Source organism: Populus nigra, chromosome 14 (genome assembly GCF_951802175.1).
Source record: "Populus nigra chromosome 14, ddPopNigr1.1, whole genome shotgun sequence".
NCBI classification, from domain to species: Eukaryota; Viridiplantae; Streptophyta; class Magnoliopsida; order Malpighiales; family Salicaceae; genus Populus; species Populus nigra.
In genome coordinates, this window is record NC_084865.1 from 5878926 (window position 1) to 5896640 (window position 17715).

At 36.3% G+C, this 17715-nt stretch overlaps 2 protein-coding genes across 2 annotated transcripts; both read right to left on the reverse strand.

Annotated features, from left to right (window-relative positions):
- Positions 1 to 887: 887 nt before the first annotated feature.
- LOC133672911 (cytochrome P450 726A27-like) lies at positions 888 to 3070 on the reverse strand. Its single transcript, XM_062093472.1, has 2 exons — positions 2097 to 3070; positions 888 to 1625 (listed from the first exon to the last, which is right to left on the reverse strand). The coding sequence occupies exons 1-2, from the start codon at positions 3000 to 3002 to the stop codon at positions 1005 to 1007; spliced, it is 1527 nt and encodes a 508-aa protein (XP_061949456.1). The 5' UTR covers positions 3003 to 3070; the 3' UTR covers positions 888 to 1004.
- Positions 3071 to 11146: 8076 nt separating this feature from the next.
- On the reverse strand, positions 11147 to 13369 carry LOC133672944 (cytochrome P450 726A27-like). Its single transcript, XM_062093517.1, has 2 exons — positions 12407 to 13369; positions 11147 to 11884 (listed from the first exon to the last, which is right to left on the reverse strand). Exons 1-2 carry the CDS (start codon positions 13310 to 13312, stop codon positions 11264 to 11266), a joined length of 1527 nt encoding a protein of 508 aa, XP_061949501.1. The 5' UTR covers positions 13313 to 13369; the 3' UTR covers positions 11147 to 11263.
- Positions 13370 to 17715: the final 4346 nt, after the last annotated feature.

Below are 17715 nucleotides of genomic sequence, written 5' to 3' on the forward strand. Positions count from 1 at the left end.
GGAGAGTTTGTTTAGATGCAAGGATGGGGAAGAAGAATGAGAAATAGGGGAGGGGAGGGCCGACAACGTGGTGATATATTAATTTTTACCGATAAAACCATCGACAATTCTACCGGTGAAAAGAACACGTCATTGTACGAAGATCTCGGTTTGAATCCCTCTGTAATTCAGTCAGTAAAATTGCCCGCAAAAACTTCTATGATGTCATCGCACTGCTTTTTTTTTTCAAAATTCTATATATTCTGTTTGGAATTCCATTGGTATATACCGACTGGTTTACCGATCGATTTACATCCGTCGGTAAATATTACTGGAAATTACTGATAGAAAAATTTCGTTGATAATTTCGTTGATTTTAGTCGAATTTTTGCTAGTGATGCGAGTTAAGACTTTTTTGCTTCAAGTATATTTTTGTTTGCCTTAGGAGGCGTATGCACAAAAGCAGTATACGGTTTAACTGGGATTTTATTCTCATCTTTTGGCATCAAATTGCTCTATATATAATTAGAAGCAGATCAAATGTGCTCTCACCTGCCGTTTGATTCACCAAATGAGTGGTTCGTACCTATCAGTTTAACAAACTATATTATTAAGAACTCAGAAAGTTTTAGATTGTGAAATAAAGGCTTGATTGTTGATAGAGAAACTCGGTATTTTTAAATCACTGATCTGAGGTTGATCATTTACAGCTACTTTGCATGCCTGCTAATACAATGTTCTTTCAGGCCAGTAACAATATCTACAGATACAAAATTAGTACCAGGCCAACAGCTGAAGTGTACAAAGTTATCAACCTATGAGTAAACCTTGAAGGGTGTAAACAATCTTCAATGCAGAAAAATGGAAAAGCGAGCAGGAAGGAGTCGCCTTCTTGCGTGCAATTCACCTGTTTTGAAGATAATGAATTTATTGCTTATGGTACAAGTTGAACTTAATGCAGTTCAAAGCACATGTAGAGTTTATGTAGGAACAATATTTTAGGTGAAAATCTTGGCAGATTTTCTTCATTGCAAGGGCGAAGGATAAAAGGGAATGGGAATCAAGTTGAGTTGATGTTTCCTTCTAACCGTGCCCCCAAAAACTTCATTCATGTCGAGATCTTCTAAAAGGTCTCCGTTTGGAAGTTTCCAATCGAAATGGTATAGCAGCTGCGCAAGTGGAAGCTCGACAGTAGCTATACCAAATAAAATGCCAGGACACATCCTCTTCCCAGCACCAAATGGGATGAATTCAAAATTAGTACCCTTATAATCAATCGAACTATCTAGGAATCTCTCTGGATAGAATTTCTCAGCTTCAGTCCAATGATCAGAATCTCTTCCAATAGCCCACGCATTGATCATCACTTTACTTTTGGCCTGTATGACATATCCATTAATCTCGCACGTCTTGTTGCATTCTCTTGGAATAAAAGGAGCTGGAGGATGTAGTCTCAGAGTTTCTTTGATAATCAGCTTCAAGAATTTCAAATTGTGAAGACTTGTTTCATCAACATCGTCAGTAATACTAAAGACTTGCCTCACTTCCTCTTGTGCCTTTCGCATTACCCTCGGATTTCTAAACATTTCGGACATTGTCCATTCCATTAATGTTGATGATGTATCACTCCCAGCGGTGAATAGTTCCTGCAACAAGATCACAGAGTCAGGGAAGTGCTCATCATATCTTTCTTACATATATTGATCCAACTCGTAGAAGAGAACTTTTGTCTTGATTATGGAGCTCCAATTGTTTGACATTGGTGTATGTGAATTGGGATTGGTATTTAGTTTAATTAATGCGTGCTTTCTCTAGTGTCTTCGAAGGCCTTCAAAAGGCGCTAGTGCTTCCACGTGGTCTGGCGCAACCAGTGAGTCATGAACGGATGTCTCCAGAATCCGGTCAACTCTATGGCCAGATCCGGCCATGTCTCTGGCCGTTGAAATTCACTGTTTCAAAACATCTGGTTCAACGATGGACCGTTGACTTTGGATGTCTTCAAAAACATTGGAGAAGGTGCCTTACAAGCTTAGAATATATATATATGTAGAAAGTAGATCAAATGTTCTTGATCAGCACTCCTGGTAGAACATTAATTGTGAAGCATATATACTCACCAGGATGGTTGCTTTGATGCTGTCTGTTGTCAAAGTGAATCCAAGGTCCCCGTGATTCTGGAGATTCAAAAGAACATCCAGAAGATCCTCCGCTTCACTCTCTTCATCAGTCTTTGCCACTTCCCTGCAGACTCTATGTTCATATATAATGTTTTCTAGGATCTCATCTGCGTCTTGATGCGACCTTACGAGCCTAGACCTAAACCTACTGATCATGTACAGCAGCTTAGAGGAAGGGAATACATCTGCAATATTCGTACCTCCTATTGCCTCTATCACTTGCTCAATAATCGGTAAGAATGCTTCTTGGTGCTTGTATTTCTTACCAACACTTGCTCTTGCAGTGATGCCATTTAATAAATCAAACATCATTTTGCTAAGGTTGATTGGCGAACCTGCTCTTGAATAAATGGTTCTAATAAAATTTGATACCTCTTCTTCCCTGATTGATCTGAATGATTTTACACGTTTCGCGCTAAGTAGCTCCAATACGCAAACCTTCTTCATTTGTCTCCAATAGTCTCCATATGGGGCAAATGCAATGTCCTTGCTGTTGTAAAACATGACTTTTGCAACAAGGAGACATGGTCTGTCGACAAAGTTGATCTCATGGGTTTTCATTGCTTCTTTTGCTGCTTCTGGTGATGAGATAATGACAGTGGGAACTTCTCCAATTTGAAGTTGCATGACTGGTCCATATTTATTGGCCATGTCTCTTAGGACTTGATGGGGTAGAGAGCCAAGTAGCTGGTGAAGGTTTCCAATTAAGGGTAATTTCCATGGTCCAGGAGGTGGAGTTGGAGTTGATGAGTTGTTACCTTGTGATTTCTTCCATAATCTCAGAACTGTGAAGATTAAGAGAAGGAAAGGTACAAGGATCTGGATAAACTGGAATACTTGCTCCATAATTAAAATGGTTTGGTTTCACTAATGCTGCAAAAACTGGTTAAATTGAGTAGTGTGGCTAATTCAACAACTTGATGTCTATTATTTTTAATGGATTTTTATCTTATTGAATTGGATTTGGATGTGATCAAATCTGAATAATTGATTGGCATCCAAGTCATCTCCAAACACGTAACAAGAAGAAAACATATAATAGATATCAGGTTGTTGAATTAGCCACACTACTCAATATGATATTTTAAGGTGACAAGAGTCGATCGTTGAAAAATTATAAAGTAATAGTAGAAAGAATATAAAAATATCGATAAAAAATTGAATAGACTTGTCTCTTCAAGAAGTATTTCTTAGTGCAAAAACTAATCATATACAACCGTCCACTCGTGAATACCTAATCTCACCTTTTGAAAAAAAAAATTGTGTTTCAAAACTTCTCCAAATAAAACACTATTTTTAAAGTGAAATCATTATTTTATTTATCCTCTCTCAGACAAATACTCAAAAATGCTATTACTTATGGTGAGATGAATGTTTGGTAACAGTTGTAAGATGAACGTGAGGAGTGGCATGGTGAAAAGAAACAAAGAAAAGCATGGAAACACGATTAGATTTACTCCAAAATTATGCTAGAAAGGAAAAATAAAAGGAAAAGGAAGGCGGGCAGCGCTTAAAAGAGAAGCAAAATTTTAAAAAGGGTTGTATTAATGGAGACTTCCCTCAAACCCTCAGAAGAAGATCCTACATTCTGTAAATGGGACACTGAGAACTTCGTGGTGATTAATTCAATGGACCAATCACTTGTTGCGAACTTCATATGTTTCGCAACAACAAAACACGTATGGGATGCCATTGCAACTATATATTTTGATGGAATTGACATGCCACAAGTTTATGAACTTCGATGTAGGATAACTCGGAAGCTGCAAAGAGGAGGATCAATCGAAAAATACTACAATGATTTACAAGGGGTGTGGCATGAGATAGATTCTTGACACCCCAATCCCCTGGAGTGCGCAACAGATATACGAAAATATAAGTCTCTGATATAAGAGGAAAGAGTTTATATTTTCTTAGATGAATTGGATGATCGACTTGACAATATTCGTAGTGACATTCTCCAACTAAAATTGTTTCCTACAATTGAGAAGGCTTATGCTCATGTTAGAAGAGAGGATACTCGACAAGCAGTGATGACAGCAAGGGCAGAAACCATAACTAGTGGTGCTGTTATGGCCATCAAAGGCTCGAGATTTGGCCAATCACCAACGCTGGTAATGGGAAAGCATAACTCATCCTCTAAACCAAAGGGACCTTTCAATGAAGGGAAATGTACACACTGTGGAAACACCACACACACCCGTGAGACAAGCTTCAAGTAACAAGGGTACCCTAAATGGTGGCATGAACAACAAGCTAGGAAGAAAAAGGGCAACACAACACCTAATGAAGGCATTGGTAGAGCTACAGCAGTCATGGCAGAACCTCAATTCTCACTTATCCCTGTGGCAGATTCCTCCACTCCTAAGGCACGAGGTAACTGTGGACAAGTTTTCTATAGTTGTAGCTATCATGATGAAAATGAGTGGATTATCGACTCTACGGCTACGAACCATATGACCTTTGATCCTGTGGACTTCTCACACACAACTTAACCATAGAAAACTTGTATTGCAAATGTAAATGGAGTCGTGTATGTAGTCACTGGAGCTAGAACCGTGTCACTTTCACCCTCGTTCACTTTATCCCACACTCTTCTTGATACTTTGTTATCAAATAAATTAATGTTTGTGAGTAAAGTAATTGAAGAACTCAATTGTGTGGTACTGATATACTCTAATGTTTGTTTTCTTTAGGATGTTGTCGGCAAAGAGATTATTGGGCATGGTACTAAGAGAGGGGGGTTATATTACCTTGACGATTTCAACCACAGGAAAGCACTTCACGTACACCATCAACTTAGTAGCAAGGAACGGGAAATATGGTTATTGCATTGTCACCTTGGGCATCCATCATTCGGATATCTAAGACACCTATTTCCAAACTTATTTTACAATCAAAGGATATTGAATTTAATTGCAAAACTTGTATCCTGGCTAAGACCCACATAACCTCTTGTTATAAAAGTTTGAATAAAAGCAGTATTCATTTTGCTCTAATACACTCTGATGTATGGGGATCTTCTCCATAAATTACTGCAACTGGCCATCGTTGGTTTGTTATATTTGTCAATGACTTCACCCAAATGACTTGGCTTTACCTAATGAAGACAAAGGAGGAGGTGTTCCCAATATTCCAAGCATTTCACACCATGATTTAGAATCAATTTTTAGCCAAAATACAAGTTCTTCGGTCAGACAATGAAGGGGAGTTCGTTAATCATCGGTTTAAAGGATTCTTCCAGCAACAAGGTCTCCTCCATGAAACTTATTGTGCTCAAACTCCATAACAAAATGGTGTGGGTGAACAGAAAAAACACCACTTCCTGGAAACAGCGCGTGCTCTTCTTCGCGGCATAAATGTTCTAATCATCATTGGGACGATACGGTGAGTACAGCTAAATACTTACTTAACAGAACGCCCTCTAAATTCCTGCATTTCAAAACTCCCCTGCAAGTGCTTTCCTCTCATGTTGCACTACCTATCGTGTTGTTACTCCTACCTCGTGTGTTTAGATGTGTGGTTTTTGTTCATCTTCGTAAGAACCAACGCTCCAAACTTGATTCATGAGTTGTTAAATGTTTGTTTCTGGGTTATGGACTAAATAAGAAGGGCTACAAATACTTTGATCCTATTAACAAGAGACTCTACAAATACTTTGAAAAAATTACTTTTCAAACTAGGTTCTCCCTTGAAAGAATTCTAGTTTCTTCACTTTTTTATTGTATGTTTTTTAAACTTGTAATTTTTATGTTTGCAAGTTGTTCAAAGCATCAATTATTTTCTCATCTAGATCCCTTAACTCTTGCATCATTATGTTTTGGTATTGAATTGTTGTTAATTGGTTTTGGTATGCCACCCTTAAAGACTTAATATTCACTTTGCAAGGTAATATCGTTTCATGGCCAAACATTAAAGCCTAGGGTGTTGTTCCTGTCACAATCCTAGGTGATGTTCTATAAGCCTAAAATACATCCATTAATAATTCATGCAACTTCTTAGGATTGTTAGAAATCATCTTCTGTAAATTTAATTTAAAATCTTGTTTGTTGACTCTGCTTGCCATTAGTTTGATTATAGTAATGGTTTGAATTGACCAAAGCAATCCCAAATTCTTGAGCAAATCTCCTAATTTCTACTTGTGTAATTACCATAACATTATCCATAGTTATAGACTTTGGAATTCCAAACCTTGCCACAATAATCTGTTTGATAAATTTTATCACCTCGACCTAGGTTACCTTCTTTAAATGAATGACCTCTATCTATTTTGTAAAATAATTCATGGCTACTAACAATATGCATGGTTTTTTTCTAGAAAGAGGAAAGATTTCTCCAATTAAATCTATTGCCCAACCTTTGAATGGCCAAGGTTTTATTATAGAATTTAATTTTGTAGCTGGTATCCTGGGTAAATATATGTGCTTCTAACATGGTTTACACCCTTTTGCATAGGGTTGCAATTGTTCTTCATCTTAGGCCAATAATATCCCCTTCTCTATATTATATGTATCATTTTAGCCCCGGTTAGATGGGTTCCACATATTCCTGAGTGCACCTCTGCCATAATGGTAATAGCCTCCTCAACTCCAATGCATTTCAGCGGTACTCCGGTCCTGTCTTTCTTACACAGTTCCCTATTGAGTAACGTATAAATTAATGACCTTAATTTCAAAGTCTTATATCTAGAGTACTGATGTGGGTTTTCTAGGTACTCTTTTATTGGGACTCTATACAATCTTTCTTTAGCATCATATCCAATATGTTTACCTCATGTATATTCACTCTTTCCAAACTCAAAGGAAATGGGTCTTTTAACATACAAGCCATAATCTTAAACAATTATGGAGAATATTTATATCCTATTGCTAACTATGCCAATTCATTTGCTTAACCATTTTACTCCCTTGAAATGTGTTTAATAATCACATCATCAAATTGATATAATAGTTCTTCTACTCTAGATAAATAGGTTCGTAGAGAACAATTATGACATTTGAAATTTCATATGATCTGATTTATTATTAGGTTGAGAATCCCCCATGATTTGCACATTCATAATTCCCATGCATATAAGTATTTCCAAAGCAACTATTAAGGCTTCATACTGAATTCTATTATTAGTGCATTTTACTTACAATTGGAAAGCCATCTTAGTTATGACCCTTTTAAAGATTTGATGGCAACCCTATTCCAGAGTTATAAGATGTACTGGAGCCATCAAAATATAATTATCATGGCACTATTCCCACCACTGCACTTTCTTGTTTGAATATTTTAGAATCAATTGAAGGGCGGTCCACTAGAAAATTAGCTAAAGCATGCCCTTTAACAGATTTGTAGGGTACCTAGATTAAATCATATTCTACCATAGCTACACTCCACTTATTGATCCTTCTATTCAAGATTGTCTTATTCAGCATATACTTAATAACATCAATTTGTGCTAAAACATATATGAAATGTGACATCATGTTTGAGTTTAGTAACAACATAATACAAGGACAGCATAACTTTTCAAATGGAAAATATTTGCACTCTACAACTGTTAAGACTCTACTAGATAAAATATATCTTGCTCTTGCCACTTTCATTATCTTGGGCTAACAAACTTCCAATTGAATTTTTTGTTGCCACGGTATAACTTTAGCGGTTTCCCAAACTCAGGAGGAATTAATAACGGTGGATTAGTTAGACACTATTTGATCTTTTCAAAAGCACCTTGATGTTCTTCTCTCCATTCGAACTTTTTTTTTTCTAACTTGAGCTTACATAAAGGTGTGAATGCTTTGGTTTTTCCTGCAAGGTTAGCAATAAGTCTCCTTAAATAACTTAATTATCCATAAAAGTTCAAGAATTCTTTTATGTTTGTAGGAGGCCTTGCTTTTAGAATTGCTTGTGCTTTATTTCTTTCAACTTCTATCTTTTTACTATGAAAAAATCCTAAGAAAGTCCCTGCTGAAACTCCAAAAGCATATTTAAATGGATTCATTTTTAAGTCAATTTTTTTCATCTTGTCCAAAGCTTCTTGTAAGTCATCCATATGTTTTCTAATCACTACATCATCAATGTAAACCTCCATTTTTTAAAGATCAAATCATGAAAAATAATATTCATGCCCTCTCATATGCAGCCCCTGAATTATTTAACCCAAAAGATATCATTACCCATTCATATGATGCAATCGAGCCTGGACATCTAAAAGTAGTTTTATGGATGTCCTTTCCCACAATGGGAATCTATTTATATCCAGAATATCAATCCATTATGAAAAATATTTTAGATTTAGCTATGACATCCATTAAAACATCAATGATATGCATCAGATACTCGTCTTTTGGCGTAGCTTTATTTAGATCTCTAAAATCTATACAAACCCTAGTATTACCAATTGTTTTTCAATAATGGGACTATATTAGAAAGCCATTCTACATACCTAGCAATTTTATTGAACTTAGCTTTGAGCAACCTTTATATTTCCTCCTTAATGCTAGGTATAAACTTCGGGGAAATCCTTCTTTGACTTTGGATCACTAGTTTGGCGCCCTTATATGTTGGGATCTTCAGTTCCACAAATTCTCTACTCAATCCTGACATATCTTTCTAGTCTTATGCAAAACACTTGGATTTCATTGTGACTTTTGTTGCTTGTTGTTGTTACTCACTTTTGTCCCCACAAAAAATCAAGAAAAAAAAAGGAAAAACATAAAAATAAAATCCAAAATACAAGAGGATATATATGAAGAAAGCTAAGAAGATTGCCCAAGTTGGTGATGAAGGACCAAAATGTATATGATTGGCTAAATATGCAACCCAATTCCGATTGACAAATGGCCTCATTGGTGAAAATATTTTTATTTCATGTAAAAAAATACAAATTTGGATAGGTAATGACTCAATAAGAATCTTGGAAGGTTTAATTAATCTTATTGAGAACTTGATTGCAAGGAAAATAAGCTTTTGGATAGGCAATTAAGGACTTGATTGAAGAAGCCCAAAACCAAGGACCAAATTGGAAAAAAAACATGTGATTGTAAGGGTTGAAATTGATTAAATTAGGGGCAAAATTGAAAGTTTGATAGTTAATTAAGGGTCTAAGTGCTCAAATTGGAAACCAGGGACCAATATGAAAAGGACGTTGAACTTTGGGTCTGATGATTGAGTTTGGAGGGGTGAAATTGCATGAAATTAAGAGTTTGAAAGGCAATAACCCCTAAAATATAAGAGGCATGGCTTATTATTTATAGCAAAATCTGAAGAAAAAAACCCTATAAATTTGTAAAATATCAATTTGCCCCCTGAATAATATCCATATGTTAATTCGGGACAATTTTAGAAACTAACTCAATCAAATCCTTACTTGATTTTTCTAGGTCTAAAAAATAATTCTTGTATAAATTATATTATAATCTTTAATTTCTAAAATATATTTTAACCAAGTCACTTAATTAAATTATCTTAGTTTAATTTATAACTAATGGTTCTTAATATGCGTGACTCATTAGATTCCTAATATGTTGGCTCATATATAAATTAATTATAACTCTAATTAAATAGAATTAAATAAATTAAACAATTTAATTTATTATCAATTCAACAATTGATTGATTTATATTTGAAGATTAGGTGCATCGTCTAGTAACGTGTCTTGATCCCTCAAATATTAGAAAAGTCATTAGTGGTTTCACTTAACCTTTCAATGACCAGTTTCTCAATGTATTTAATATCCTTTCTCAGTGTATATAATAGTCATTGATCATTTGAATAGGACTTGAAACTCTTTTCAAATTTCATTCCACCTTAGCCAAGGATTTCTCAGTCAATACTATTTGAGAACAGATGAAATATTTTTCTCTAATTTACCTAGCGTGATGAATTCTTTCTTGATCACTCAAGTACATATGGTTCATATTATACCTAATGTCTATCCCTTCATTACCTCGATTAAGATAACATGTAATATAATCAAAGTATAATATTCTCTATATAAGATAACTTAGTGATCTCAAGTTGAAAGATCACTTACACAACCATACATGAGTTTTTTCATAGACATAGATGATGACATATGGGTCACTTCAATGTACATGTCTTATGACAAGTATCTATATTAAATTTTGCATTCATAACTAAAAAATTTACTTATACATACAAATGACTTAGCAATGCTCACACATTCTTTTTATTTTTTTAGTTAACGTTTAAAAGAAATTTTGGGTCTGAATCTTAGCAAAGCTCTGGCCGATTATCTAGTTTTACTATAATATAATGTGATGTATTGTGGTTGACTAAATAGCTATTATCATGGAAGTTCTTTACTATTTGATTATTTTCCCCATTTATTTCTTAAGATAGCAAGGGTATATAGGACTTGACTCTGAACCACTTTACCCTCTCTTTGCTTTGCAGAGAAGAGAAATGCGCTGGGATAAATTCTGACTGCATGTTCAGGTTATTGTGATCTTCTGGGTCAATATGAATGCGAGTTAAGACTTTTTTGCTTCTAGTATATTTTTGTTTGCCTTAGGAGGCGTATGTAGAAAAGTAGTATACGGTTTAACTGGGATTTTATTCTCATCTTTTGGCATCAAATTGCTCTATATATAATTAGAAGCAGATCAAATGTGCTCTCGCCGTGCCGTTTGATTCACCAAATGAGTGGTTCGTACCTATCAGTTTAACTGACTATATTATTAAGAACTCAGAAAATTTTAGATTGTGAAATAAAGGCTTGATTGTTGATAGAGAAACTCGGTATTTTTAAATCGCTGATCTTAGGTTGAACATTTACAGCTACTTTGCATGCCTGCTAATACAATGTTCTTTCAGGCCAGTAACAATATCTGCACATACAAAATTAGTACCAGGCCAACAGCTGAAGTGTACAAAGTTATCAACCTATGAGTAAACTTTGAAGGATGTAAACAGTCTTCAATGCAGAAAGTTGAAAAGCGAGCAGGAATGAGTCGCCTTCTTGCGTGCAATTCACCTGTTTTGAAGATAATGAATTTATTGCTTATGGTACAAGTTGAACTTAATGCAGTTCAAAGCACATGTAGAGTTTATGTAGGAACAATATTTTAGGTGAAAATCTTGGCAGATTTTCTTCATTGCAAGGGCGAAGGATAAAAGGGAATGGGAATCAAGTTGAGTTGATGTTTCCTTCTAACCGTGCCCCCAAAAACTTCATTCATGTCGAGATCTTCTAAAAGGTCTCCGTTTGGAAGTTTCCAATCGAAATGGTATAGCAGCTGCGCAAGTGGAAGCTCGACAGTAGCTATACCAAATAAAATGCCAGGACACATCCTCTTCCCAGCACCAAATGGGATGAATTCAAAATTAGTACCCTTATAATCAATCGAACTATCTAGGAATCTCTCTGGATAGAATTTCTCAGCTTCAGTCCAATGATCAGAATCTCTTCCAATAGCCCACGCATTGATCATCACTTTACTTTTGGCCTGTATGACATATCCATTAATCTCGCACGTCTTGTTGCATTCTCTTGGAATAAAAGGAGCTGGAGGATGTAGTCTCAGAGTTTCTTTGATAATCAGCTTCAAGAATTTCAAATTGTGAAGACTTGTTTCATCAACATCCTCAGTATTACTAAAGACTTGCCTCACTTCCTCTTGTGCCTTTCGCATTACCCTCGGATTTCTAAACATTTCGGACATTGTCCATTCCATTAATGTTGATGATGTATCACTCCCAGCGGTGAATAGTTCCTGCAACAAGATTACAGAGTTAGGGAAGTGCTAATCATATCTTTCATTCATATTGCATAAAAACATATATTGATTATGGAGCTCCAACTCTTAGAAGACAATTTTTGTGTTGATTATGGAGCTCCAGTTGTTTGACATCGGTGTATGTGAATTGGGATTGGTATTTAGTTTAATTTATGTTTGCTTTCTCTAGTGTCTTCGAAGGCCTTCAAAAGGCGCTAGTACTTCCACGTGGTCTGGCCCAACCAGTGAGTCATGACGGATGTCTCCAAAATCCGGTCACCTCTATGGCCAGATCCGGCCATGTCTCTTGCCGTTGAAATTCACTGTTTCAAAACATCTTGTTCAACGATGGACCGTTGACTTTGGATGTCTTCAAAAACATTGGAGAAGGTGCCTTATAAGCTTAGAATATATATATATATATATATATATATATATATATATATATATAGAAAGTAGATCAAATGTTCTTGATCAGCACTCCAGGTAGAACATTAATTGTGAAGCATATATACTCACCAGGATGGTTGCTTTGATGCTGTCTGTTGTCAAAGGGAATCCAAGGTCCCCGTGATTCTGGAGATTCAAAAGAACATCCAGAAGATCCTCCGCTTCACTCCTTTCATCAGTCTTTGCCACTTCCCTGCAGACTCTATGTTCATATATAATGTTTTCTAGGATCATATCTGCGTCTTGATGCGTCCTTTCGAGCCTAGACCTAAACCTGCTGATCATGTACAGCAGCTTAGAGGAAGGGAATACATCTGCAATATTCGTACCTCCTATTGCCTCTATCACTTGCTCAATAATTGGTAAGAATGCTTCTTGGTGCTTGTATTTCTTACCAACACTTGCTCTTGCAGTGATGCCATTTAATAAATCAAACATCATTTTGCTAAGGTTGATTGGCGAACCTGCTCTTGAATAAATGGTTCTAATAAAATTTGATACCTCTTCTTCCCTGATTGATCTGAATGATTTTACACGTTTCGCGCTAAGTAGCTCCAATACGCAAACCTTCTTCATTTGTCTCCAATAGTCTCCATATGGGGCAAAGCCAATGTCCTTGCTGTTGTAATACATGACTTTTGCAACAAGGAGACAAGGTCTGTCGACAAAGTTGATCTCATGGGTTTTCATTGCTTCTTTTGCTGCTTCTGGTGATGATATAATGACAGTGGGAACTTCTCCAATTTGAAGTTGCATGACTGGTCCATATTTTTTGGCCATGTCTCTTAGGACATGATGGGGTAGAGAGCCAAGTAGCTGGTGAAGGTTTCCAATTAAGGGTAATTTCCATGGTCCAGGAGGTGGAGGTGGAGTTGATGAGTTGTTACCTTGTGATTTCTTCCATAATCTCAGAACTGTGAAGATTAAGAGAAGGAAAGGTACAAGGATCTGGATAAACTGGAATACTTGCTCCATAATTAAAATGGTTTGGTTTCACTAATGCTGCAAAAACTGGTTAAATTGAGTAGTGTGGCTAATTCAACAACTTGACGTCTATTATTATTGGATTTTTATCTTATTGAATTGGATTTGGATGTGATCAAATTTGAATAATTGATTGGCATACAAGTCATCTCCAAACACGTAACAAGAAGAAAAAATATAATAGATATCAAGTTGTTGAATTAGACACACTACTCAATATGATATTTTAAGGTGACAAGAGTCGATTGCTGAAAAATTATAAAGTATTAGTAGAAAAAATATAAAAATATCAATAAAAAATTGAATAGACTCGTCTCTTCAAGAAGTATTTCTTTGTGCAAAAACTAATCATATACAACCGTCCACTCGTGAATACCTAATCTCACCTTTTGAAAAAAAAAAATTGTGTTTGAAAACTTCTCCAAATAAAACACTATTTTTAAAGTGAAATCATTATTTTATTTATCCTCTCTCAGACAAATACTCAAAAATGCTATTACTTATGGTGAGATGAATGTTTGGTAACAGTTGTAAGATGAACGTTAGGAGTGGCATGGTGAAAAGAAACAAAGAAAAGCATGGAAACACGATTAGATTTACTCCAAAATTATGCTAGAAAGGAAAAATAAAAGGAAAAGGAAGGCGGGCAGCGCTTAAAAGTGAAGCAAAATTTTAAAAAGGGTTGTATTAATGGAGACTTCCCTCAAACCCTCAGAAGAAGATCCTACATTCTGTAAATGGGACACTGAGAACTTCGTGGTGATTAATTCAATGGACCAATTGCGAACTTCATATGTTTCCCAACAGCAACAGGTGTGTGGGATGCCATTGCAACTATATATTTTGATGGAACTGACATGCCACAAGTTTATGAACTTCGATGTAAGATAACTCGGAAGCGGCAAAGAGGAGGATCAATCGAAAAATACTAGAATGATTTACAAGGGGTGTGGCATGAGATAGATTCTTGACAACCCAATCCCCTGGAGTGCGCAACAAACATACAAAAATATAATTCTCTGATATAAGAGGAAAGAGTTTATATTTTCTTAGATGGATTGGATGATCGACTTGACAATATTCGTAGTGACATTCTCCAACTAAAACCGTTTCCTACAATTGACAAGGCTTATGCTCATGTCAGAAGAGAGGATACTCGACAAGCAGTGATGACAATAGGGGCAGAAACCATAACTGGTGGTGTTGTTATGGCCATCAAAGGCTCGAGATTTTGCCAATCACCAACGATGGTAATGGGAAAGCATAACTCATCCTCTAAACCAAAGGGACCTTTCAATGGGGGGAAATGTACACACTGTGGAAACACCAAACACACCCGTGAGACAAGCTTCAAGTAACAAGGGTTCCCTGAATGGTGGCATGAACAATAAGCTAGGAAGAAAAAGGGCAACACAACACCTCATGAAGGCATTGGTAGAGCTACAGCAGTCATGGCAGAACCTCAATTCTCATTTATCCCTATGGTAGATTTCTCCGCTCCTAAGGCACCAGGTAACTATGGACAAGTTTTCTATAGTTGTAGCTATTATGATGAAAATGATTGGATAATCGACTCTACGGCTACGAACCATATGACCTTTGATCCTGTGGACTTCTCACACACAACTCAACCACAGAAGACTTGTATTGCAAATGTAAATGGAGTCGTGTACATAGTCATGGGAGCTAGAACCATGTCACTTTCACCCTCGCTCACTTTATCCCACACTCTTCTTGTTCCTTTGTTATCAAATAAATTAATGTTTGTGAGTAAAGTAATTGAAGAACTCAATTGTGTTGTACTGATATACTCTAATGTTTGTTTTCTTTAGGATGTTGTCGGTAAAGAGATTATTGGGCATGGTACTAAGAGAGAGGGGTTATACTACCTTGACGATTTCAACCATGGGAAAGCACATCACGTACATCGTCAACTTAGTAGCAAGGAACGGGAAATATGGTTATTGCATTGTCACCTTGGGCATCCATCATTTGGATATCTAAGACACCTATTTCCAAACTTATTTTACAATCAAAGGATATTGAATTTAATTGTAAAACTTGTATCCTGGCTAAGACCCACATAACCTCTTGTTATACAAATTTGAATAAAAGCAGTGTTCATTTTGCTCTAATACACTCTGATGTATGGAGACCTTCTCCACAAATTACTACAACTGGCCATCGTTGGTTTGTTATATTTGTCAATGACTTCACCCAAATGACTTGGCTTTACCTTATGAAAACAAAGGAGGAGGTGTTCCCAATATTCCAAGCATTTCACACCATGATTTGGATTCAATTTTTAGCCAAAATACGAGTTCTTCGGTCAGACAATGGAGGGGAGTTCATCAACCATCGGTTTAAAGAATTCTTCCAACAACAAGGTCTCCTTTATGAAACTTCTTGTGCTCAGACTCCACAACAAAATGGTGTGGGTGAACAAAAAAATCACCACTTCTTGGAAACAGCTCATGCTCTTCTTCACGGTATAAATATTCTAACTCATCACTGGGATGATGCGGTGAGTACGGTTAAATACTTACTTAACAAAATGCCCTCTAAAGTCCCATATTTCAAAACTCCCCTGCAAGTGCTTTCCTCTCATGTTGCACTACCTACCGTGTTGTTACTCCTACCTCGTGTGTTTGGATGTGTGGTTTTTGTTCATCTCCATAAGAACTAATGCTCCAAAATTAATCCATGTGTTGTTAAATGTTTGTTTCTGGGTTACGGCCTAAATAAAAAGGGCTACAAATACTTTGATCCTATTAACAAGAGACTCTACATTACCATGGATACTACCTTTATTGAGTCTGAACACTTCTATTCTCCTATGGTCTCCAACTCAGTTCTTTAGGGGGAGCCTAGAAGCAAAGATCTGAATTGGTACATGATAGCTCCAACCACCGTTAGCACTAATAATAATTCAGTAGACCCTGCAAATCCTGCAACTACCACTATTAGTAATCCAACAGACCTCGTTAATGACAGTCCAGCACATTCCATTGATAACAGTACAGCACATGCTAACGGCAGACAACTGGGGGAGCTTGAAAATGATGCTAGAGGAATACATGAATATTAGCTTAATGGAGAGTTTTTTAATCTCTACAGTACCTAAATCTCCTACTTAGAACAGTCATGAGTAAGCTCTCCCATTGTCCCTCCATATACTGCTAACTTAAATACTCTTGTAGGGTATGTGTTACCTTTCAGACATAACAAAGGAAAGCCACCTAACAGGTACTCCCCTGATACAGAAGAAAGACGATCCAAATTCCCCATCACTAATTATATGAGCACCCAACATCTATTTGATCCGATTTAGAACTTCACCAAGACATTATCTTCTTGTCGTACTCCAGATAATATAGAGGACGCTATGGCCAACTTTAAATGGGCACAAGCTATACAAAAAGAGATGGAAGCCTTACAGAAAAATAATACATGGAAGTTGATATCGCAACTTGAAGGGAAGAAAACAGTGGGGTGCAAATTCTCAATTAAATACAAAGCGGATGGATCAATTAACCGATGCAAAACAAGACTAGTTGTGAAAGGATTCACACAGACATACGGTATAGATTATGTAGAGACGTTCTTCCCAATTGATAAATTAAATACTATCAGAGTTTTACTATCTCTTGTAGCAAATCTAGATTGGCCACTACTTCAGCTTGATGTAAAGAATGTCTTCCTCCATGGTGACCTTGAAGAAACTGTTTATATGGATATCCCACCAGGCTTTATATCATCTTCATGAACTAGAGTTGTATGCAAACTAGAGCGAGCTCTATATGGATTAAAACAATCTCCTCAAGCATGGTTTGGGAGTTTTAGCTCAGTTGTGAGAATGTATGGCTTTGTTCAAAGCAATGTGGACCGTAATCGTCTATGTAGATGATATGATTATTACCGGGGATGAAACTGAAAAAATTTCAAGACTACAAGAGCAATTATCAGTCGAGTTTGAGATGAAGAATCTGAGTGAACTTAAATACTTCTTGGGAATAGAGGTGACAAAGTCACAGAGGGGTATATTCTTGTTCCAAAGAAAGTATGTGATGGATCTACTTTCTAAGGTAGGATTATTAGAGTGCAAACCAGCAGATACTCTTATAGTTCAAAATCACAAACTCACAGAACACACAGACCAAGCACCAATGGATAAAGGATGATACCAAAGGCTGGTGGGAAAACTTATTTACTTGTCACACACTCGCCCTGATTTTGCTTATGTCGTAAGTGTTGTGAGCCAATTTATGCAAAATTCAAGTGAAGAACATATGAATGTAGTGATTTAAATACTTCGATACTTCAAATCCATATCAGGAAATGGTCTAATTTTCTCTAAAAATGACAACTTGGATGTTAAAGGATACACAGATACA